This window comes from Lontra canadensis, unplaced genomic scaffold, assembly GCF_010015895.1.
Source record: "Lontra canadensis isolate GAN:19392208 unplaced genomic scaffold, GSC_riverotter_1.0 scaffold9, whole genome shotgun sequence".
Taxonomy (NCBI): domain Eukaryota; kingdom Metazoa; phylum Chordata; class Mammalia; order Carnivora; family Mustelidae; genus Lontra; species Lontra canadensis.
In genome coordinates this window covers 955,798-981,394 of record NW_022631003.1, presented here as the reverse complement: position 1 = coordinate 981,394, position 25,597 = coordinate 955,798, and the positions used below count along the sequence as shown (strand labels likewise).

The window sequence follows — 25,597 nt, the reverse complement described above, 5'->3', positions numbered from 1 at the left end:
TGCTCTCTCTCTCTCAAATAAATAAATCTTTACTAAAGGAAAGCCACAAAGAGATCCCCTCACACCTGTTAGAATGGCCATCATTAAAAAGATAAGAGATAGCATGTTGGTGTGGATACAGAGAAAAGGGATCCCTTGTGCACTGTAGTGGAATTATGAATGGGTACAACCACTGTTGAAAACAATATAGAGAATCCTCACAAATTCAAAAATAAAACTACCAAATGATTCAGCATTTTCACCTTTGGTAATATATCAGAAATAAATGAATATACTAACTCAAAAAGATATCTGCACCCCCATGTTCATTGCATCATTATTTACCATAGCTAAGATATGGAAACAATCTAAGTGTGCTTCGATGGATGAAAGCATAATGGAATGTTACTCAGCCATTATAAAATGAGGAAATCTTACCATATGCAGCAACATGAATGAACCTTGAAGACATTATGCTAAGTGAAATAAGACAGGAAAGGACAAATATTGTATGATCTCACTCATATGTGGCATCTCAAAACAAAAACAAATATAAAGAGAAAACCCTGAATTCATAGAAAGAGGTCAGACATATGGTTACCAGGGGCAGAGGATAGGGGGATGGGGAGTTGGAGAGAGGTGACTATAAGGTACAAACTTTAGGTTATAAGATAAATAAGTACAACACAATGACTATAGGTAACACTGCTATATGATATATAGAAATGTTGTTAAGAAAGTAAATCCTAAGAGTTCTCATCCTAAGAAAAATTTTTTTCCTTTTTTTCTTTTTTTAAATGTTCTATATGAGAAGATGGATGTTATAGCTGAACATTTGTGGTAATCATTTCATAATATATATAAATCAAACCATCATGCTATACACCTTAAACTTGTATGCTAATTATTTCCCAATAAAACTCGGAAAAAAATACAAGTTCTGTGTTTATGTAGGTACTTGAATTTCACCATGTATCTTATGAAATTAGTTTATTTGTACTTGAAGTGAATCCTTTTCTGAGACACTTGGAAAAAAAAGTCAGGCCTCTGCATATTGTTAAGTCAAAATTAGATGTTAAATACTTCTTATTAGTGGAAAACAACAAAAACAACAAACTACAGGGCAAATACCTTGAAGAAGATGGGAATCAAGAGAGATAAGCCCAGCTTCTAGGGCTGCATTTCCCCAGAAGCATCTGCCAATTCTTGAAAAGGTAGCCATCTGTCTAACAGTTAACAAAGTAGACAGAGAAGGTGAGCACAGCTTTCAGTAGAGTAACGATTAAAAGTTAAAGTTCATGGCCTGCCCTAGGAGGAGGACTCCATATGCCAGGCACACCACTCATATCTTGAGTTAGGTCCACAGTATGAGTAAAGATGAGCTATAAATAAAACTGCTCAAAAATGCTCTAAAGCCCCACTTGGAATTATCTGAAGCTGTGATTAAAGTATTTCAGATTACTACTTTCTCTAGCTGTCTACTATTGGCAAACCTGCTCTAGACAAAAATAATATAAATCTAGGCCAGTATCACTATAGTTTGCTATATATAGCATTTGGCAAGCAACCCAAAATAACCAGCGATATGATGAAATAGGACATGACCAAAAACCAAGGTAAACTACATGCAATGTAGTTTGGACTCATTAGAGTTCAGAGAAAAGCTTAAAATAACAACTTGAGAAACTTCCATTTTGGGAAAATGGAATAGATATACAGTTTTCTGTTTTTCCTGGTAACTATAATTAGAAATCTAGAACTATCTATAAAACATAAGAAGACTCTAGAAAGAATCTTGGAGAGAATAAGGCAAACTAGCTCAAGATCTCAGGACCCAGGAAACAGTATAGTGGGAGTTCCTGGGTTTTCTTTTTTTTTTTTTAGTTATGTTTAATTAGCCACTGTATAGTACATCATTAGTTTTTGATGTAGTGTTCAGTGATTCATTAGTTATACATAACACCCACTTCTTTTTGCCTTAAAAAACCTTATATTGGAACTGAAGTAAACTGCAATCCAGAAATGCTATGGGCATATTAAAAATTAAAAAATGAACAAATAAAGCCCTAGTTAAAAAACTTCCCTTTCTAGCCAAAGGACCAGGAAAGAGGGAGGCACAGGAAAACCTTTGACAGACCTACCATATTGCAGCCAGAAACCAAATAAAACATTGTGGCCCCCCTCTCACCCATGTCAGCAAAGGCAAAATGGAGAGCCTAGACTCCCATTCTTGCCACACTATAATGAGGTTCCTGAACACCTCTTGTGGAATGGTGTCAGAGAAGGCCAAGTAGGAAACTAGGGTTTCCTCCCCACCAGGTTGTAACAAGCACTCCACCACTGCTGCCACAATGTCAGAGACCATGTGGGAATTTGAACTTCCTGCCCACCCAGCAATAAAAAGGTGTTACACTCTTTTCCCACTAGTGTGGCATCAGAGAAGGCCTAGTAAGAGGATTTTCACCATTGCCCAGGAATTACACAGCCACCCCTACCAGAGCATCACTGGAGAAGATGTGGGAAGCTGGAACTCCTAGCACTAATAAGGTGTCAGAAGAGGCTGGGTTATCTTGACACAAAACTTGTATATAAATGTGTACTGCAGCTTTATTCATAGCATCCCAAACTGAAAACAGCCCAGATGTCCTTCAACAGGTAGATGTTTAAACAACGCTAATCCATATCATGGAATACTATCCAGCAATAAAAAGGAATGTACTATTAATATAACAACCTGGATGAAACTACAAAAAAAGTTTTGAAAAGAAAGTCCAGTCTCGAGGGATATATACTGTGCGATTCTGTTTAAATAACACTCTTGAAGTGACAAAATTACAGAAATGGAGAAGAGGTTAGTTGTTTCTGGGGAAGAAGGAGTGAGATGGAAGAGAATGTAGTGTGCTATAAAACAACAACATGAGTGATTGTTGTGATGGAAATGTTCCTAAACTAAACAGCATTCATGTCAGTATCCTGGTTGTGATACTATACTATCATTTTGCAAGATGTTACCATTTTGAGACATTTCAGGAGACCAGATAAAGGGAATAACAGTCTCTTTGAATTCTCTCCTATAATTGCATGTGAATCTACAATTAAACATTTTTATTAAAAAACTACTTGAGGCACATGCACCTGAATGTTTATAGCAGCAGTGTCCATAATAGCCAAACTATGGAAAGAACCTAGATGTCCATCAACATATGAATGGTTAAAGAAGGTGTGGTGTATATATATATACAATGGGACATTATGCAGCTATCAAAAAACCCTAAAATCTTGCCATTTGCAATGACGTGAATGGAACTAGAGGGTATTTTGCTAAGCAAAATCGTCAATCAGAGGAAGACAATTATATTGTCTTCTGATATGAGGAATTTGAGAAACAAGACAGAGGATCATAGGGGAAGGGAAGGAAAAATGAAACAAGATGAAACCCGAAAGGAAGAGAAACCATAAGAGCCTCTTAGTCTCAGGAAACAAACTGAGGGTTGCCGGAGAGGAGGGGTTGGGTGGAATGTGGTGGCTGGGTGATGGATGTTGGGGAGGGTATGTGCTATAGTGAACAATGAATTCTATAAGACTGACAAATCAAAGACCTGTATCCCTAAAACAAATAATACATTATATGTTAATTTAAAAAAAAAAAACTTTAAAAAACTACTTAAAATTTATGTTGAAATAAAAATATTTTGTCAGAGGACCAAAATATGCAAAAAAAAAAAAAAAAAAGAAAAGAAAAGAAAAAAATACCCCAGGTGAAAAATCTGCAACTGAAAAATAATTAAAATTAAGAACTCCATGGGTGGTATTAATAGCATTATAGACACAGCTGAAGAAATGATTAGTAAACTGGAAGACAGGTCAGAAGAAAACATTCACAGTGAAGCATGAAGAAACAAAAAGATGGAGAATACAAAAGAAAGACTAAGCTATGGAGAGGTGAATAGGCTTCACAGGCATGTTAGTTGCAATTTGAGAAAAAAGGAAAGAGCAAATAGGGCAGTAGTAATAGTAAGAATATTCCAATATTGGAAAAAAAACATGAGTCCAAAAGATTTAAGAAGTACACTAATCCCTTGGGGCACCTGGATGGCTCAGTTGGTTAAGCGTCTGTCTTCCTTTGGCTCAGGTCAGGATCCCAGGGTCCTGGGATCAAGCCCCACATTGGGCTCCCTGCTCAGTGAGGAGTCTGCTTCTCTCTCTCACTCTCCCTCTATGCGCTCTCTCTCTCTTTCTCTCTCTCTCTGTCAAATGAATAAGTAAAATCTTTTTAAAAAGAAGTACAGTAACCCTGTGGAGAAGTGAATAGAGAAATTGCAGAGAAATGCAATTAAACAGCAGAATATCAAAATCCAGAACACTGACAACACTAAATGCTAGAAAGGATGTGGAACAGTAAGAACTTGCATTCATTGCTAGTGGGAATGCAAAATGAGAGCCAATTTGGAAGGGTTTGGTAGTTTCTTATAAAACTAAACCTATTCTTACCATATGATCCAGCAATCACACTCGTTGGTGTTTACCCAAAGGAGTAGAAAACATGTCCCCACAAAAATCTCCACATTGGTGTTTATAGCAACTTTATTCATAATTTCCCAAACTTGAATGCAACCAAGATATCCTTCAGTAGGAAAATGGATTAATTAACTGTGGTACATGTAGACAGTGTAACATTATTGTGTACACTATTGTGTGTACAGTGTAACATGGAAAGAAAAAAAAGAGGTATGAGGCCATGAAGACATGGAAGATACTTAAATATGTATTGCTAAGTGAAAGAAACCAATCTGAGAAGGCTGTATACTTTAGAATTCCAATCATATGACATTCTGGAAAGGGCAAAACTATGGAGAGAATAAAAATGTCAGGGCTCAGGGTGGGATGAAGGATGAACAAATGAAACACAGAGGATTTTTAGGGCAGTGAAAATACTCTGTGTGATACCATAATGATGAATACATGCCATACATGTGTCAAGAAAGAGGCATGGGGATCCCTGACCAGATACCAGAGTTAATTAATGGTTAACCAACATGATCATTTAGTACTGGGAGAGCTAAATTCTTGCAACAGTGAGGCCATCCTTAAAAATGAATATACTTTGGGAACACAAGAGACTTTTTTTTGGATGTTACTAGTTGAGAGGGAATTCTTAAATAGATGGAGAAATATGTTCATGAATTTAAAAAACTTAGTATTATAAAAATGTCAGCTCTTCACAAAGTGATTGCTAGATTGTTGCAATTCAGTATATCTAATGAATATCTCCAGAGTTTATTAGTCTGGGTATGCGTGTGTATTTGTGTGTGTTATGGAATTTGTAAGTTGTTTCAGAATACATGTGAGAGAGCTAAATAGCAAGTAAAGCCAAAACATTACTGAAGAAGAAAAACAAGATTGAGAAACTTGTCTTACCCAAATAACAGCATTTTTTTTTTAAACAATAGTGATTTAGATGATTGCCTTTTTGGCTAGCTGGTGGAGCTAATAGTGCAGAACAAACCCTTTGTTATATCATTTTTTATCATTAGAAGAAGGAGTAGTCATTAAATAGTGCTAGGACAGTAGTTACTTATACAGTTATACTAGTTTCTTTTGGTGCCATAACATAGTTCCACAAAATTAGTGACTTAAAAGCACATAAATGTATTATCTAGCCCCCTGGAGGTCAGAAGTCCAAAGTCAGTTTCACTGTGCGACAATCAGATAACTTCAAGGCTGCATTTCTTCTGGGGGCTCTAAGGGATAATCCATTTCTTTACCTTTGACAACTTTTAGAGGGAGCCTGCATACTTTGGCTCATGGCTCCTTCCTCAGTCTTCAAAGCCCAGAGCATAGCATCTTTAAATCTTTCTGTAATTCTGACATTCTTTCTTTCTCCCTCTTCCACTTTAAAGGATCCTTGAAATTACCTTGGGTCACCAGGATAATCCAGGATTCTCTACCTTAAAGTCAGCAGATTAGAAAATTTAATTACATCTGCAACCTTAATTTCTCTTTTCACATAATACATACATAGGTTCTGGGGAATGGAATGTGGACATCTTTGGTAGATTATGATTCTGCTCACTACACAAAAAAATAAAATCAGAACTTTTACTTTACAATAAACACAAAAATCAATTCATAGTGGACTAAAATTTAACTATAAAAGGCAATACTACAGTACTTTTAGAAGACAGTATTGAAGAATAGTTTTATGACCTTGAGATAGGGGAAGGAAGCAAATCTTGAAAGATTGAAAATTCAATCACATTAATATATTTTTAAAGATTTTATTTATTTATTTGAGAAAGAGAGTGTGCCCACAAGAGAGAACCCAAATGAAGGTGGGGCAAGAGACAAAGGGAGAGGGATAAGCAGACTCCCTGTTGACTCAATCCCTGGAACCTGGGATCATGACCGGAGCTGAAGGTAGATGCCTAACCAACTGAGCTTCCCAGGTACCCTTCAATCACTTTAATATTAAGAATGTCTGTTTTCAGATGTCATAGAAAGAGTGGAAAGAAAAGTGACCACTAATAAAAACTATTTGCAAGTACTGTAATTAGAAAAAGACTAATAGTTAAAACACATAAATCCTGCAAATTTATGGAAAATTAATTTATATTAAAGAAAAATAGTGAAAAGACTTGATTAGTCCATTCATAAAGATGACACCCAACGGGAACATAGGATAAGGTGCTCAATCTTATTTAGTAATCAGGATAAATTAAAATGAAACCACTATAAAATATTCTCTTAATAACCATGTGACATTTTGATTTGTAATAAGAAATATACATTTGGTCTTCATCCCTGTTTCTGGCACATAACTCCTAAAACCCTTGTAAATTCATAAGTGTTAAGGATACTTAGAGCATCTTTTGTTCTATGAAATAACTCTGAGTGAGCTTCTGGATGATTCCTGGTATGGGACTGGTCACCATAAAAGCCAATCCATGATTAGAAGCTGAAGTCTTCAGACTTCCACCTCTTCTCCAGGAAGGGAAGAGGGACTGGAAATGGAATTAATAATTGACCATGCCTATGTGAGGAAACCTCCATAAGAATTCCAGTAGTGTAGGGTATAGAGAGCTCTTAGTTTGGTGAACATGACATCCACCTACAAGGAAAATGATGCACTCTAATTCCATAGAACAAAAGTACTTATGCTTGAAACTGTCCCAGATCTTGCCATATGCATCTCTTTATCTGGCTATCCATCTGTATTCTTTGTGATATACTTTAGTAAACTGGAAGATGTGAGTGTTTTCTTGGATTCGGTGTACTGTTCTAGGAAATAACTGAATCCAGGGGGGAGGGGAAACTCATGGGAACCCAAAGTTTGTAGCTAGGTTGGACAGACATTGTAAGTAACCTCAGTAACTACTACTTGCAGTTGGCATCTGAAGTGGGAGGCAATCTAGTAGGACTGAAACCTTAACCTATGGGATCAATGCTGTCTCTAGGTAGATAGTGCCAGAATTGATTTGAATTGTAGAATACCCAGCTGGTGTTGTGGAATTGCTTGGAAAACACACATGTCCAGTGTCAAAAGCATTGTGAGTGTGCTCTTACAGAAGCAAAGTGTTGAGAGAGTAAAGGAGAAAAACAAATGGATAAATTTAGGTATTTCTAATTAAAACCATTAAATAAGCAAAAATTTAGAAGATTGACGTTATCAAATGATAGCAAGAATGTAGAGCAACTAGAATTGCTGGTAAGAAGGGAAGAAGTTTTCAGTCTTTTAGAAAACAAATTAGCACTACCCAGTAAAGTTGAAAATGCATAGTTGCCTAGTTTTACCTACTAATGTTGAAAATACTGTCTCAACCGTTCCATGTCTAAGTATATATCCTAGAAACTCTTGTACATGTGCTCCCAGAGACTTCTACAAGAATGATCAATAGCAATATTTGTAAGAGCAAAAATCTAGGAACCTAAAGTTCATTAATAAGAAAATGAATAAATTGTAGTAGAATACTATGCCACAGTGAAAATATATTAAGTATAACTACATGCATCAGTGTAGATGAATCTTGTGAATATAAAAGTCATAGTAAAATTTCTATAAAATGGTTCCATTTGTATAATTCAAACAAGCACAACTGTATAATTATTTAGGAACATAAATATATGATAAACAGTCAAGAAAAATATAAGAATGATAAACACAAACAAGATTCAGTATTGTAGTTTCTTATGGGAGAGGGGCCATTTGAGTAGACAGGGAGATAAGACGGGGAAGACAAGGGGTACAGAGGGATTTCAGTATCCTGGTAATGTTCTACTTTTTAGTTTGGTATTGGGTACAAGGGTTCATTTTACTGACATTCTTTGTACTTTTATACGTATTTTATAAATACATGTTTGTGTTCGATAACAATAACATTTTAATTTTTTATTAGGCTATACCCCAGGCTTAGTTGAGCAACAAGTTATACTCATAGTATCTATTATAGTCCCTTCATTGTAGTAATAAGAAAAACTAAGATACAAGTGGTTAGAAGCTTGCCTAAAGTCATACATCCTGAAAAACTAGGATTAGGACTAAGTTCATAGTCCATAAGTATTTTCACTATCCCATAGTTCTTTTTAATTTACATTTTTTGAAATATTTTTAATAAGATTTGAGTTGCATAGATCTTTTTATTAGGATTGTAAATCAAGGTTAACTTGAGTGGAATCTCTGTCCAGCAAATGTACTCAAGTCAACCACATTAAGAGAATGAAGTCTAAAAATCATACGATGATCCCAGTAGGTGCAGCAAAAACATTTGACAAAATTGAACATCCATTTTTGATAAAAGCTCTTGACAAAATAAGTATAGAGGAGACGTTCCTCAATGTAATAAAGGGCATATATGTATGATAAACTTACAGCTAATAATCATACTCAATAGTAAAAAGTTTAGATCTTTTCCTCTAAGATGAGGAATAAGACAAAGATGCCCACTTTTAGTACTTTTATTCAGTATTTATTCACTTTTATAGTATTAGAATTCCTAGCCAGAGATGTAAGGCAAGAAAAAGAAATGAAAGACACCCAAATTGGAAAGGAAGAAGTAGAACTGCCACTATTTGCAGATGGCATGATTTTATACAGAGAAAACCCTAAAGAGTCCACCAAAAAACTGTAAGAACTAATAAATGAATTCAGTACCATGCTGTCTTGATGATCACTGCTTTGTAGTAAAGCTTAAAATCAGGCAACGTGATGCTCCCAGTTTTGTTTTTCAACATTTCCTTAGCAATTTGGGGTCTTTTCTGGTTCCATACAAATTTTAGGACTGTTTGTTCCAGCACTTTGAAAAATGCCAGTGGAATTTTGATAGGGATGGCATTGAAAGTATAGATTGCTCTGGGCAGTATAGACATTTTAACAATGTTTACCAATCCATGAGCATGGAATGCTTTCTGTCTTTTTTGTGTCTCCTTCAATTTCTTTCATCAGTGTTCTATAGTTACTCAAGTACAGATCCTTTACCTCTTTGGTTAGGTTTATTCCAAGGTATCTTACAGTTCTTGGTGCTATAGTAAATGGAATCGATTCTCTAAATCTATTTTCTATATTTTCATTGTTAGTGTATAAGAAAGCAACTGATTTCTGTACATTGATTTTGTATCCTGCCACATTACTGAATTGCTGTATGATTTCTAGTAGTTTGGGGGTGGAGTATTTTGGGTTTTCCATATAAAGTATCACCTCATCTGTGAAGAGAGAGAGTTTGACTTCTTCTTTCCAATTTGAATACCTTTTATTTCTTTTTGTTGTCTGATTGCTGTTGCTAGGACTCCTAGTACTATGTTGAACAACAGTGGCGAGAGTGGGCGTCCTTGTCATGTTCCTGATCTCAAAGGGAAGGCTGTTAGCTTATCCCCATTGAGGATGATATTAGCTGTGGTTTTTTCTTAGGTCCTGGCACAAACGCAGACACATAGACCAGTGGAACAGAGTAGAGAATCCAGATACGGACCCACAACTCTATGGTCAAATAATCTTTGACAAAGCAGGAGAAAATATCCGGTAGAAAAGACAGTCTCTTCAATAAATAGTGCTGGGAATATTGGACAGCTATGTATAGAAGAATGAAACTCAACCATTCTTTTACACCATACACAAAGATAAACTCAAAATGGATAAAAGACTTCAATATGAGGCAGGAATCTATCAAAATCCTAGAGGAGAACATAGGCAGTAACCTCTTCAACATTGTGCACAGCAACTTCTTTTAAGACATGTCTCCAAAGGCAGAGGAAACAAGAGCAAAAATGAACTTTTGGGGCTTCATCAAGATCAAACGTTTCTGCACAGCAAAGGAAACAGTCAAAAAAACAAAGAGGCAACCCATGGAATTGGAGAAGATATTTGCAAATGACACTACAGACAAAGGACTGATATCCAAGATCTATAAAGAACTCCTCAAACTCTACACTCAAAAGAACAGATAATTACGTCAAAAAATGGGCAGAAGACATGAAGAGACACTTCTCCAAAGACATACAAATAACCAACAGACACATGAAAAAATATTCATCACCATTAGCCATCAGGGAGAGTCAAATCAAAACTACATTGAGATACCACCTTATACCAGTTAGAATGGCCAAAATTAACAGGACAGTAAATAACAAGTATTGGAGAGGCTGTGAAGAAAGGGGAACCCTCTTATACTATTGGTGGGAATGCAAGTTAGTGCAGCCATTTTGGAAAACAGTGTGGAGATTCCTTAAGAAATTAAAAATAGAGCTACCCTATGACCCTGCAATTGCACTACTGGGTATTTACCCCAAAGATACAGATGTAATGAAAAGAAAGGCCATCTGTACCCCATTGTTCATAACAGCAATGACCCCAATCACCAAACTAAAAAGAACCAAGATGCCCTTCAGCAGACAAATGGATAAAGACGATATGGTCCATATATATAATGGAATATTACGTCTCCATTGGAAAGGATGAATACACAACTTTTGTATCAGCATGGACGGGACTGGAGGAGATTGTGATAAGTGAAATAAGTCAAGCAGAGAGAGTCAATTATCATATGGTTTCACTTACTTGTGGAGCATAAGGAATAACACAGGACATTAGAAGGAAAGGAAAAGTGAATTGGGAGAAATCAGAAGGGGAGATGAAGCATGAGAGACTGTGGACTCGGAGAAACAAACTAAGGGTTTTGGAAGGGTGGTGGATGGAGGGATGGGTGAGCCTAGTTGTGGGTATTAAGGAGGGCACGTATTGCATGGTGTGGTGCATAAACAATGAATCTTGGAACACTGAAAAATTTAAATTAAAAAAAATAAAGTATTGAAAAAACTGAATTCAGTAAAGTTGTAGGATATTAAATCAGTGTATTAAATATCATTAAGTTTTTGCACACTAGCAATGAACTATCAGAGAAGGAAATGACCCCATTTGCAATTGCATCAAGATGTATAAAATAAGAATAAATTTAGCCAAGGAGGCAAAAGACCTGTACACTGAAAACTATAAGATACTGATGCAAGAAATTCAAGAATAATGCTCATAGATTGGAAGAATTAATATTGTAAAAATGATCACTACCAAAAGCAATCTACAAATTCAATGCAAGCCCTATCACAATTCCATTGGAAGTTTTCACAGAAATAGAAAATAATCTTAAAATTTGTATGGAATGGTAGTCAAAACCCTCTTGAGAAAGAAGAACAAAGCTGGAGGCATCATGCTCCCTGATTTCAAACTGTATTATAAAACTATAATAAGCAAAACAACATGGTGTTGGCATAAAAACAGGCACTTAGAACAGTTGAACAGAATAGAGAGCTCATGGATAGACACCTATGCATATATGGTCAATTAATTTATGACAAAGGCAGTATGAATATCAATAAGGAAAAGATAGTCTCTTCAATAAACCTGGACAGTCACATGCCAAAGAACGAAATTAGACTACCATCTTACACCATACACAAAAACTAACTCAAAAATGGATTAAAAACTTAAATGTAAACCTGAAACCATACAACTCTTAGAAGAAAACATAGGCAATAAACTCCTTGACATCAGTTTTGGCAGTGAATTTTTGGATCTGATTCCAAAAACAGAGGCAAGAAAAGCAAAAGCAAGTGGAACTATATAAAACTAAAAAGCTTCCACACAGCAAAGGAAATGATCAACAAAATGAAAAGGCAACATGCTGAACATTTGCAAGTCATATAACCAAGGAAGAGGTTAATATCTAAAATATATAAAAACTCATAGAGCCCAATAGCAAAAATACAAACAATCCAATTAAAACATGGGTAAAAGACCTGAATACACATTTTTTCAAAGAAGACCTAAGATGGCCAACAGGCATGTGAAAGAATATTCAACCTCACTGATCATTAGGGAAATGCAAGTCAAAACCACTGAGATATCACCTCACACCTGTTAGAATGAGTGCTACCAAAAAGACAGGAAATAACAAGTGTTGGTGAGGATGTGGAAAAAGGGGAACCCTGTGCACTGGTGGGAGTATAATTTGGTGCAGCCACTATGGAAAACTGTATGGAGGTTCCTCAAAAAATTAAAAGCAGAGCTACCATGTGATCCAACAATTTTACTTCTGGGTATTTATTTGAAGAAAATGAAAACATTAATTCAAAAAGACACCTGCATCCTTATGTTTATTGCAGCATGATTTACAATAGCCAAGATACGAAAACAACCTAAGTGTCCACTGATGGATGAATGGATAAAGAAACACGTACACAAATGGAATACTACTCAGCCATAAAAAAGAATGGGATCTTCCATTTCTAACAAAGTGGATGGACCTTGAGGGCATCATTATACTCAGTGAAATTAGTCAGGTGGAGAAAACAAATACCATATGATTTTACTTATATGTGGAATCTAAAAAAGGCAAAACGAATCAAAACAACATAAAACAAAATAAAACAAAAAAGCAAGCTAGAAGATACACAGAACACACTGGTGGTTGCCAGAGAAGAGGCAGGTAGGAAGTGGTCAGAGTGTGTAAAGAGGGTCAAAAGGTACAAACCTTCAATTAAAAAATAAGTAAGTCATGGGTATTTAATATACAGCATGATGACTGTTGTTTATTAAAAATACTACTATTATTGCTTACTGGAAGTTGCTAAGAGAGCGAATGTTAAAAGTTCTCATCAGCAGAAAAAAAAATGTTTTTCTTACTATGTATGGTGCATATTAACTAGACTTGTGATCATTTCACAGCGTATACAAAAATTGAGTCATTACCTTGTATACCTGAAACTCATATGATGTTATATGTCAAGTATACCTCAATTTTTAAAAAAGTATAACTGCTAGAAACAGAAAATAAGATTACCTAATTACTTCTTTCTCATTTTGCTTAATGTATTTTCTTGTTAACTAAAATAATGTGCAAGTGACACACAGTTTTAGAATATCTGAAACATTATTCTAAAAGTTGAAGTGTAATTGTTTATAGCCAAAGATGAGAAGTAAACTTTTTCATGGACTTAAATAATACCATTTTACTCTATTAATTTTAATTGTGATTGAGCATTTAACATTTATGTTCAAACTCAATAATTTATAGAAAACTCTTGATTTTATAATCAGTCCTTATCTGGAAACTTTCTAAGAGGAATAAAGTATCAAAGAAGGAATTTCATGGTATAAAAATCTCTTCAAACACTTAGAAAGCAGGGGAAATTTATACACTTTACTCAGTTATTCTCTTTCATAATAAGTATGGTATATAGCTGTACAATAAATATTACAATTTTTGATATCATTATATATTACATAATTTCATTTTGATTTTTCTATAATCAAATAGAAAAGTTATAAGCCAGATTATAATAACTGGCTCATAAAATTAAAACTAGTTACTTAGGGGCGCCTGGGTGGCTCAGTGGGTTAAAGCCTCTGCCTTCAGCTCAGGTCGTGGTCTCAGGGTCCTAGGATCGAGCCCCGCATCAGGCTCTCTGCTCAGCGGGGAGCCTGCTTCCTTCCCTCTCTCTGCCTGCTGTTCTGCCTACTTGTGATCTCTGTCTGTCAAATAAATAAATAAAATCTTAAAAAAAAAAAAAAAACTAGTTACTTAATCTATAATGTGTTGCCAAATTGAAGTTAGGAAGTCTGTCTTGTAAATTTAAAGAGTAGTTTGAAGAACATTTTCAGCAAAATTTTATGTTGTGGATCTCAAGTCTTTCAGTATCTATTAGCATAAAAAAGGCACAAAATAATTTATTTTATAAGTATTTTGTAGTGATGGAGAAACTGGATTTTGTCATTTTCTGTCCTGCATGTGCTTGTTTTCATTTATTTAGTATATATCTACTTCACATGTTCCTAAAATTTCCTACACTAATGTTGCCTCTTTGGAAAGTGCTACATGTAAACCATGTTCTTGCAATTGTATTTTTGGAAAAGCGTGTGGGTGGTGTTGGATTCACTTGAGTAGAATTTTAATTAGATCTACTGCATTCACTTTTATTAAACGAAAGAATACTAATTCCTTTTTAGCATGCTGACCGTACTTTATTCTGACAGAGGGCTCTCTTTAAATTTGTTCTTCAAGTCCTATCATTTATCTTTCAGAAACTGTCACGTCACTTTTCTAACTTCAAAATGTTTGATAATTCTTCTTTATGTTCAAACAATAAAATATCCTTATTAAGGCATTCAAGGCCATTTCTGCTTTGTCACTAAGATCCTTTGCAGCCTAACCCATCACCCCATTTTTCTTCCCTCTGCACCCGAAGCAGCTGCCCATGCACACTGTCCTGGCACCCTGGATTATTCATCATTTCCCATGCAGTTAACCTTAAATCTGCTGTATTTCCTTGGAGTTCCTCTATCTACATGGAATATCCTCCCCATTTCTGCCACCCTTTCCTTCCATAGCTTCTGGCAGGTAAAACCCAGTTTAGAAGACATCTCTGCGATATCTTTCTTTTCTTCTTCTCACCCTCTTCTCCCATAGGACTTAATCAGTGTCATAGTATCAAAGTCATAGGACTTTGCAATTCTGATCGAACCTGATAGTACAATTAGTCATTTGTTTCTACTGCTCTACCACCTAGTGAGTTCCTCAGTGGCCAGTTTTTAGTTTTATTAAATGAAAAATGATGTATCATAGTGCTTAAGAGCATAGATTCTGAAAATCCTTTTGGGACCCCATATTCCCCTTCAACTATCTTTTATCTGTTCTTTTCTTTACTGGAAAATTTCTTGAAGATGCTGCCAATTTCTTTCCCTTTTGCTCTTGAATTCCAATCAGAATTCCATCACCATCAAACAATGCTTTCAGGGGCACTAATGACCCATGTTTCTAAATCCCATTGTCAATTCTCAGACATCTTACTTGGCCCTCATCAGTATTTTACATAATTTAACACTCAAGTGATGGTCCTTTTTCTCTCATATGTAAGCAAAGTCCTTCATAAGATACCTTTTTTCTTTTCTCTCTCTCTCTCTCTCTCTTTTTGCTTTATTTTTTTGATTCCTCTTCTTTCAAAGCTCTAATTGTTAGAGTGCTTTTTTTTTTTTTAGTTTTTTTTTTTTTTATTTGACAGAGGGAGAGAGAGATCACAAGTAGGCAGAGCAGCAGGCAGAGAGAGAGAAGGGGAAGCAGGCTCCCTGCTGAGCAGAGAGCCCGATGCAGGGCTTGATCCCAGGACCCTGAGATCATGACCTGAGCCGAAGGCAGAGGCTTAACCCACTGAGCCACCCAGGTGCCCCTTTCTTTTCTTTTCTTTTCTTCTTCTTCTTTTTTTTAATCTGTAGTTACTACCTAGGTGATTTCATCATGGCTCATGGCTTTAAATACCATCTATATGCTGATGTATCCCAAACTACAGTCCAGTTACTAAGAGTCTTATTCTTCCCATTGCTCAGGCTAGAAATCTTGGAGGCAGTATTGACATCTCTCTTTCTCACACTGCCTAGATACAGTCCAACTATTTTTATAGTCTCTACCATCAAAATATATCTAAAATTCTCTTACTTCTACCCATCCTTAAGGTCACCACCCTGATTTAAACCTCTCCTCTATATTATTGTAATAACTTCCTAAATGGTCTTACTGCTTCTATTTTCACTACCTATAGTAAGGAAGATATACATACTTATTATATAGTGTCTGTTACACATAAAATACATAAGTATGTGTAGGAACTGAGAATTACACAAAAACTTATAAGAGATGTAATTTCTGTTTCCTGGAACTTATTCCAACAACTATTATTTAGAAGCAATGATGAAATAACAAATGAAGAAGGATTCAGGCTATAGAAACTAGAAAAGATTGTTGCTAGTCATGTTAGCAAAGAGAATACATAATTTGAACTTGTTTGTATAGGGGACTCGAGCTGAACTGAACAAGAGAGTGAAGAACCTTGAAATCTGTTAGGAAGTGAGTAAATAAGCAAATTCACCAGCACATAACTGTCGTGAACAGTCTGAAACATTGAGTAGAAAAAACTGAATTCTGGATTATAATGGGAAAGTGTGGGAATAGCCAGAAAATAGTGGGCCCTGATCACTTAACTAAGGAGTTTCAAATTTACCCCAAGAAATGGCAAAGGTATTGAAAGCTCTTTGAGCAGGGAAGTAGTAAATAAAAATGTTCCTCTAAGAAAATATGACAGTGCAGGCAGAAATGAAGAGGACAGACTTCAGGCTTAAATAATAAGTAGCTATAATAATTAGGACTTGTGGTAATCTTAAATGGAATTGAGGTGGCCATCTAGAAATGGAGCTAAGAGAATATATTTGAGATATATTTCAAAAGAAGAATTGATAGACCTTCATGTCTAATTAGAGGGATTAATATTTATACTGCCAAGAGTGATAAGTGGAAATCTTAATCTCAGGAAATAAACTGGGAGTGGCTTTAGTAGAGAGGGGTGGGAGGGATGGGGTGTCTGGGTGATGGACATTGGGGAGCGTATGTGAGTGCTATGAATTGTATAAGACTGATGAATCACAGACCTGTACTCCTGAATCAAACAAACAGAAGTAGTAAGTGAGGTTTTATTCATTGTTTTTGCTAACTTGGAAGTGGTGAGTTTTTTATTCTTTTAATTTTTTCTATATTCTACCTCAGTTGCAACCAAAATTGTGTGATGTGATAGTCTAGCATTTCATTATTTAAATTTAAAACCATCTGATGATATTTTGTTTAAACTGTGGTGAAAATCTGCAGGGCATAAATGAGATCAAGTCAGACTCAACTCAGCATATGGGGCTTTAATGGCTGGCACTGAAGGAGTTCTCTTTGCATAGCTGTTGAATTATCGCCATCATTAGCAGGTGTTGCAGTGAAATATGCACTATAATGTTGCCAGTAAAATTAAATGTGTTTTGTGGCATAATGGAAACTTTCGAAAGATCTATAGTTCTCTTTAAAAATTAAGCTTTTTAATATTGTAAGTTTACAAGTTCTTTCTCATAGTATTGTCTTCAGATATTGTTTTCCACTGCTGTATGTTGAAGGAATTCTCAGAAGCAGATCTTAAACACTTTATAATCTTAAACACTTTATAATCTTAAACACTTATAATATAAGTAATTTTAAAATATTTACGAAAATATTACTCCATTTTTGTCAAATCTGAAGCTTGTGCCATATATGCAGGAAGTATTTAAAAATATTTCATGATTGAATTTAAAATCATCTGTAACTTAAATTGGGAAAACTAAAAAGTGATTCACTTTTATTTTGCAGTGATCGGCACGTTGGTAAAATTTATTCCAAATCCTCTTCCTTTCCAGACTATGTCAGAAAGTCTCTAAAGAAGCTTGGATTAGATGAGTCCAAGGTCAGTATATGATTGTTGTTTTCATAAAAAACAAAACAGGAGAACTTCTAGGAGTAATGAATTGAGATGATACAAAATAATTTACCTTCTACTTTTCTCCCATTTGTGAAAAACGTCTAATTATACTGAGATCATACATCTCTAGAGAGACTCCTCCTTAGGTTTATTCAGATACCATGTACCAGTTCTCAAACCAAAACAGCTAAAAAGCAAGTAACAGAACAAATGGAAATTGTAAGTAAAGCAGGAGCAATAAGACAATAAACTGCATTTATTTAAAGACTGTATAACTAATTAAAATAAAAAATCTTAAATTCAAAAGCCTTTTTGAATGGGAGAATCCTGGAAGGTGGTGACATCATAGAGGGGGCCCAAGCTAATAATTGAGAACATAATGTTGAAGGTAAAATGGTAAGCTGGTTGGCTAGTAGTAATAAATATTCTAACCCTGAGAAAAAAATAAACTTTCAATTCAGAGTTATTTACCAAAGTATTAAGTTGAACTTGGACCACTGTGGTATTTTGGGTTTTTTGTTTGTTGTTCTGGGTTTTTTGTTTGTATGCTGGGGAGGGGCAGAGAGAGAGGGAGAGAGAATCTTGAGTAGGTCATGCCCAGAGTGGAGCCAGATACAGGGATCCATCTCACAACCCTGAGATTATGACCTGAACTGAAATTAAGAGTTGGACACTTAACCAACTGAGCCACCCAAGTGCCCCACTCTGGTATTTTGAATTGATTATAAACTGAAATAAAGAATAAAATAGGTGGTTAAAGGAATGAGATGGATTTCTTGAAGAAGTAACACAGGTATGATTACACTGAATCCCTAAAGGGTATTATTTAGTGTACCAGTTTTCACTTACTTCCCAGTCGCTTTATTATTTAAAGCAATTAAACTGTTATTAATCAGATTCCTCCTCTATAAAATGGCTATTCAAAAGCATTTCGAACTTCTATGATGTGAGATTAAATGGGTAATATGTATAAAATACCAAGCACAATGTTTTTACATAGTAAATGCAAGCAAGATAGTATTAGTTTGTTTCATTTTTATATATAGTTTTTATTATATATTATAGATATATATTAGGATATTATTTATTAATGTTATTTTAATAATATTATGCTTTATGTATAGTTTTTATTATTCTGATCTTTATATACGTTTGACCAGTAATAACACAATTGATATGACTCTTGTCAATATTTTTATTTAGTCACCAAATGAAAATCCTTCTAGTCTTACATAAATGAATGGGAATAGACAACTTTTATCTTGATTATTTTATTTCTGGGTTTTTAAAAAATATTTTTAATAAATCAGACTGGTTTTCCTTCCAGTCTTATTTAATGTACATCTTTATTCCATATCTCAATTTTATATATTGCAGTAATATCAAGAACACAGACCTAAGCATTATTTTCACAGATGAAGAGCTAAGTTTTTACTTAAACTAAAAATATATTATCCTTTGCCAAAAACTAAACAGCAAAAATCCAGAAAAATATGTTGCTTATCCTTCCTGATAGCTTTCTTTCCAAATTTGTCTTTAATAACCATAGTAATTATTCCTTCATGCACTTATTATATGACTGATAAGAATTTTTTTAAGGGAAAGAGAGTAGGGTGTCAGGGGGTGGGTCAGGGAGAGGGAGAATCTGAAGCAAACTCCTCAGTGAATGCAGAGTCTGATGTGAGGGTCAGTCACCTGATGCAAGGCAACCCTAAGATTATGACCTGAGCTTAAACCAGGAGTCAGATGCTTAACCAACTGAGCCACCCAGGCACCACTGATAGGAATATTAATTAATAACTAATATTTACTAAGCACTTGCTGTGTGGTAGTTATTGTGCTAAGAACATCACAACATTATCTCATTTGGTTTTCACAGAAACACTTATGGTAGATCCTATCATTATCCCCAGTGTAATGATCTAGAAAGAGAGGTATAAAAAAAGGCAAGTCATTTTCCCAGGGTCAAGGGGCCAGCAAATAGTAAAGGTGGATCTTGAGCACAGATTCAGCTAACATCAAAACCTCAACCACTATACTGAGAAGTGAAATGTAAAACAAGAGAAAAAAAGACTAAGGTACATAGGTATCACCATGCAAAATTAGTCTTAAATTATTCTTTGTCTTAGTTAATAAAGGCAGTAGTAATGCCCTACTGATTTTTTCATAATACTGTTTAAGCTCATTAAGAGCAAATATGTCAGACAAAAAGGAACAAGAAACCCAAGGTGGAACACTTTGGGGGAGGAAGGTACAGAACTACGTAATAACAATGTAACAAATACTTAAAAGCATGTACTGGTGAAAGGTAGGAAACAGATGAGTAGGTGCTTTGGGAGTGGGGGTTTCGTTTGAATTTTAAGCAAGAGGAATTGAGAAAGTTTTATGTCAGGTCAAAGTTGTTGGAAAGAGCACAAAACCAAAGTTATGTTTTTGATCCAATACAAACTCCTAATATTTTTCTCCCACATCATGAAGTATCAATGTTCAAATTAAAGTTTTGACAAGCTCAGTAAAAAGAAGTTTGTGTATGGTTTCATTTTAAAAATGAAATTAATTTTCACATGCAAGTAGTAAAAAGTAAGCACTGAAAAATATCAAAACCATTTAAGTTTAAAATGTTAAATATACCACAGTACTTAAAAGATCTTTGACTAAATTTATTATCATTTATTGATAAACATATAGTTGGGTGTGTGGTGAATGCCTTGATGTGTTTCTAATCTTTTTCAGCAAATCTCTTAATACTCAAAACTATGTAGTTATAAAATATCTAGAAAATCTCTTAATGTGCTCTGGATATATTTTCAGTTACAAGAAATCATGTTAACTGTATGGAAGTAAACGGAAAACATTCCCAAACAAATTATCATTCCAAAGGAAACCAGAGCTCCATGCACTAGATATCTAAGTGGCTTATGCTCAGCTTAAAAGCTTAGTCCATCATGCCTGTAGTCAGTTGTGAAAGACAGCATTGGACAGTTCTCTCAGAGCAGGAATTGGCAGCACTATTGCCGTTTGGATAAGGCTTTGTTGTGGGAGGCTGTCCTGCGCATTGAAGGATGTTCAGCAGCGTCCCTGATCTGTACCCACTGAACGTCGACAGTAGCACAGCACTGGTATTAAAAAAATATATTAATTAAAATAAAAGGGGTAGTCTCCAGACATTGCCAAAAATTGCCTGGGGGGCAAAATCCCCACTCCCCACACCCAGTTGAGGTCCACTGTCTTCAAGCATTTTGTCATCTCAGTGATGCAATTTGCAGTCATCTAACATTTTCCATTATAAACCCCATATATTTTTTTAAATGGCATTTTACATGTTACACCAAGAAACACAGAGAGAGGAAGTGGGGAAAAATCAGTGATTCTGTTCTTATATTTTGAAAACTTTTTATTCAAAACAGTCCCCTCCTTGATCTTTCATTTGTATAGCTCTAACTGCTTATAGAAATATTGTTTCAGCCCAGTATAAAATATAGGTCTATTTAAGCAGAGTGTTTAGATTCTGTAGTAAAGTTAAGCCTATCTCTATATAACCACTGAAAACAATAAATTGTGGCAGAACATCAACTACTTTGCATCAACAAGTAAACTGTTTATAATGAATGAATTTCTTAGAATGAAACTTTTTTTCCCCCAAGTTTCTTTTTTTTTTTTTTTTTTTGACAGAGATCACAAGTAGGCAGAGAGGCAGGCAGAGAGTGAGAGAGGGAAGCAGGCTCCCCGCTGAGCGGAGAGCCCAATGCGGAGCTCGATCCCAGGACCCTGGGATCATGACCTGAGCCGAAGGCAGAGGCTTTAACCCACTGAGCCACCCAGGAGCCCCAGAATGAAACATTTGAGTAAAATTCTTATAACATTCAGTTGCTTCTTTGTAAAGTTTATTTTCTAGAACTTGTGTGTTATATAATGAATACTCAAATAATTGAAGTTCATTTCACATATTGAGAAGTAAAAGACAATAACTGGTGATTTGATGGGGATGCTATGGAATGGGTAGAGCTGAAAAACTACTAACCTAAAACCTTAATGGAAGTAAGTAAAAGATAATTTATTTTTTTAATGGATCAGTTATTTTTTTTTAAGATTTTATTTATTTATTTGACAGAGAGAGAGATCACAAGTAAGCAGAGAGACAGAGAGGGGAGGGGAAGCAGGCTCCCCGCCGAGCAGAGAGCCCGATGTGGGACTCGATCCCAGGACTCTGGGATCATGACCTGAGCTGAAGGCAGAGGTTTAACCAGCTGAGCCACCCAAGCGCCCGGATCAATTATTTAATTAGGTTCCTTGTAAGAAATTTAGAACACCAATTTGAGGATAAACTCCATTTGTGAGAGAAATCACAGAGTGTAGATAGTCCTGAAGCTGAGGAACAGCTTTGATTTTTGGCAGAAGTTGCAAGTTCACAGCTTTCTGATCAACCTTGCACTACTGTGAGCTCATATTTCTCCTTCTCTGTGTTGAAGATCTCACCTTTTTGCAGTCTGGGTTTACACAGCTTTTTCTTCTTGAAACAAGCATCAGTGAGATGTTTTGGGATTTTCACACTGTTGATACCAATTTTGGTGAAGGTGGCAATGACAGATTTCTGGTGTGTTCTACACAGAGGACCTTAAGTGAGGGCCAGAGGTCCAGTCACAAGTAGCAAACCACTACTCAGTTGCTTCAGGGAAACCACCCTCTTGCCTCTGTGGCGCCCAGTGAGGATGATCAGAATGGTCCTAGAAGTGATACTTGCTCACAGTTTTCTCACATGCTGCTTGAAAGGTTTTTTACTGTGGCTCAGCAGCTTTCAAGGAGCATCTTCAATCAGGTAATACCTAGGCATTTTGCAAAGTTTAACCTTGGATACCACCATTCTTGTCACCACCAGCTGGTTTAGTAACAGTAGCAAGAACCTTCTCCTTCATTTGCTTCTCAGCCCAGAATTCAGCTGCTGAATACTTCCTCTTATATATATATATATGGCCTTTCTGCAATATATAGCTGATCAGTAATACCTGCCAATTCCTCTGACTAGGACACGGTTTCTCCTTTTTGGTGTCTTAGCCTTGAGGTTACCCTTCTTAACCTTGCCACCTGGATCAGCCTTCTTGGTTTCAGGTTTCTTCTCAGCTTTTTTACCTGCCATCTTTCAAGATAAGAAAGAACAATAAAGAATAGTTTAGAAAAATATTCTTAACTATGTTTCCAAAATGGAATAGCAAAAGAAAAACTTTTGAGACCAAAATTATTTAGTTATTCATCCACACAGTTATTTTGAAAAATCTCCCATGTGTCAAGAACAGTGTAAACTCTGGGGCTGTAAAGATAATTAAGATATAACCCATTTAGAAAGAAAATAAGTGGTTACAGTAAAGGGTGAACCTACAATAGTAGACACATATATAAAGTAGGATGGAAGCACAGAGAAAGGAGTAACTCATTTTGCCTGGGAAGATTTCACAAAGGATATGTCATGCCTTTGTTTGGTCTTGAAGGAATGTATAGGAATTCAAACAGACAAGGTGGGCAAGTAGGGAACAAGGAATTCATTGCAGGTACCGAGTAGGGGTTGCCTGTGCATCTCACACACCAATGTGAGAAACATGATTCTGAACTCAGCATTGCTAGAACACAAAGCCAGCAGAAGAGGGAGCAGTGAGAGATGAGGCTAAAGGAATAGGCACATTTGGAGAGGCCAAGTAAACTGATCTTTTGATGTTAAATCAGAGATTTATCAGAGCTAAGAATAAGCACCAGGTGATTTAAATATGGGTGAGAGCGCAGGAATTACTCCACAGGAAAGTCAACAAGGGTAGAGAGCTCATGAACTCTTCCATGTGTTGATATATCCATAAGTGATATAGATTGAATTCTTTTTTTTTTTTAAGATTTTATTTATTTATTTGTCAGAGAGAGAGAGAGGGAGAGAGAGTGAGCACAGGCAGACAGAATGGCAGGCAGAGGCAGAGGGAGAAGCAGGCTCCCCGCCAAGCAAGGAGCCCAATGCGGGACTCGATCCCAGGACGCTGGGATCATGACCTGAGCTGAAGGCAGCTGCTTAACCAACTGAGCCACCCAGGTGTCCCAGATTGAATTCTTTTGACATGTGCATTATGCCCATAAGTAAATTCTGGCTGCTTTTTGCGACCACCATAGTAATTGGTAATTGATTCACAGGAGAATCATCAAGGGATTAAAACCATTGGGTAAAATATTTGTGCGGGAACAGGGTATTTACACAGACTCACAGTACCTACCACAGATTGTTTATTCATTTCAAAAAGTAGATAAACCTTCAAAGTTAGCATCACCAGTAATAAACAAACAGACATCATCTGCCTCATAATGCAGTGCTTTGAAGAAGATACAGCATCACTTACATAACATTCCTGCCAAAAATGCATAACTTGAATCTACTCATGAGAAAACACCCAGGTAACTGACCTTTTCAAAACATGTCAGTGTCAGATAATGAAGGGAACCATAAACCATCAGGAAAAGGCAACCTACTGAGTGGAAGAAGATATTCATGAATGATGTATCTGATAAGAAGTTAATATCCAAAATAATAAAGAACTCATACAACTCAATATCCAAAAAAACCCAAAAAACAAAAAACAAACAAGCTGATTAAAAAGTGGGCAGAGGATCTCAATAGATATTTTTTTAGAGAAAACATACAGTTGGTCAGCAAGCACAGGAAATGATGCTCAACATTACCAACCATCAGGGAAATGCAAATTAAAACCTCAATGAGATATCACCTCATACCCATTAGAGTGGCTGTCATCAAAAAGACAAGAAATAAAAAACTGTTGGCTAGGATGTGGAGAAAGGAAGCCTCGTGCCCTGTGGTATGAATGCAAACTGGTGCAGTCCCTGTAGAAAACAATATGAGGTCCCTCAAAAAATTAAAAAATAGGGGTGCCTGGGTGGCTCAGTGGTTGAGCATTTGACTCTTGGTTTTGACTCAGGTCATGACCTCATGGGTTGTGAGATCAAGCCCCAAGTTTGGTTCCATGCTGAGTGGGGAGTCTGCTTAAAGATTCTCTCCTTCTGTCCATCCTCCCACTCACACACAAGCTCTCTCACTCTAAAATAAATAAATCTTTTAAAAAAATTAAAAGTAGAACTACCATACAATCCAGCAATTCCACTTCTAGGTATTTATCTGGAAAAAAAGGGAAGTGAAAACACTATTAAGATATATGCACCACAATGTTCATCACAGCATTATTTACAGTAGCCAAGATGCGGAAGAAACCTAAATGTTCATAAATAGATGAATGAATAAAGAAGATATGGTATATATACACAATGGAATATAACTCAACCATTAAAGAGCGTGAAATCTTGTCAATTGCAATGTGCATGGACCTAGAGGGTATTATGCTAAGTGAAATAAGTCAGAGAAAGATAAATACCATATGATTTCACTTATATATGTGGAATCTAAAAAACAAATGAGCAAACAAAACAGAAACAGACTTGTAGATACAGAGGACAAATTGGTGGTTGCCAGAGGGAAAGGAAACAGGGGTATGCAGAGAATAGTTGAAGGGAATTAGGTGACACAGTCTTTCAGTTATAAAATATATAAGATACAGGAGTGTAATATATAGCATAGGGAATATGGTCAAAATTATAACAATTTCATATGGTGACAAGTGGTAACTAGAGTTATTGTGCTGACCATTTTGTAATGTGTATAAATGTTAAATTACTATGTTGTATACCTGAAACTAATAGCATATGGTATGCCAATCCTTCAATTTAAAAAATATATCAATTTCATGAAAGACTAAGAAGACTTGATTAACTGTTC

The 25,597-nt window shown here is 35.7% G+C and overlaps 1 protein-coding gene and 1 pseudogene across 6 annotated transcripts in view; one reads left to right on the top strand and one right to left on the bottom strand.

Annotated features, from left to right (window-relative positions):
* METTL25 (methyltransferase like 25) overlaps positions 1 to 25,597 on the top strand; it is a 148,050-nt gene that overhangs the window by 95,182 nt on the left and 27,271 nt on the right. For all 6 annotated transcript variants that reach the window (XR_004382318.1, XR_004382317.1, XR_004382316.1 and 3 more), the window contains exon 9: positions 17,676 to 17,769. Coding sequence is in view for 2 of the 6 variants with exons in the window: in XM_032854663.1 (XP_032710554.1) it covers positions 17,676 to 17,769 (94 nt within the window). In the remaining 4 variants the exon portion in view is untranslated. The remainder of the gene's footprint in view (positions 1 to 17,675; positions 17,770 to 25,597) is intronic.
* Positions 22,057 to 22,968, bottom strand: LOC116866062 (annotated as a pseudogene).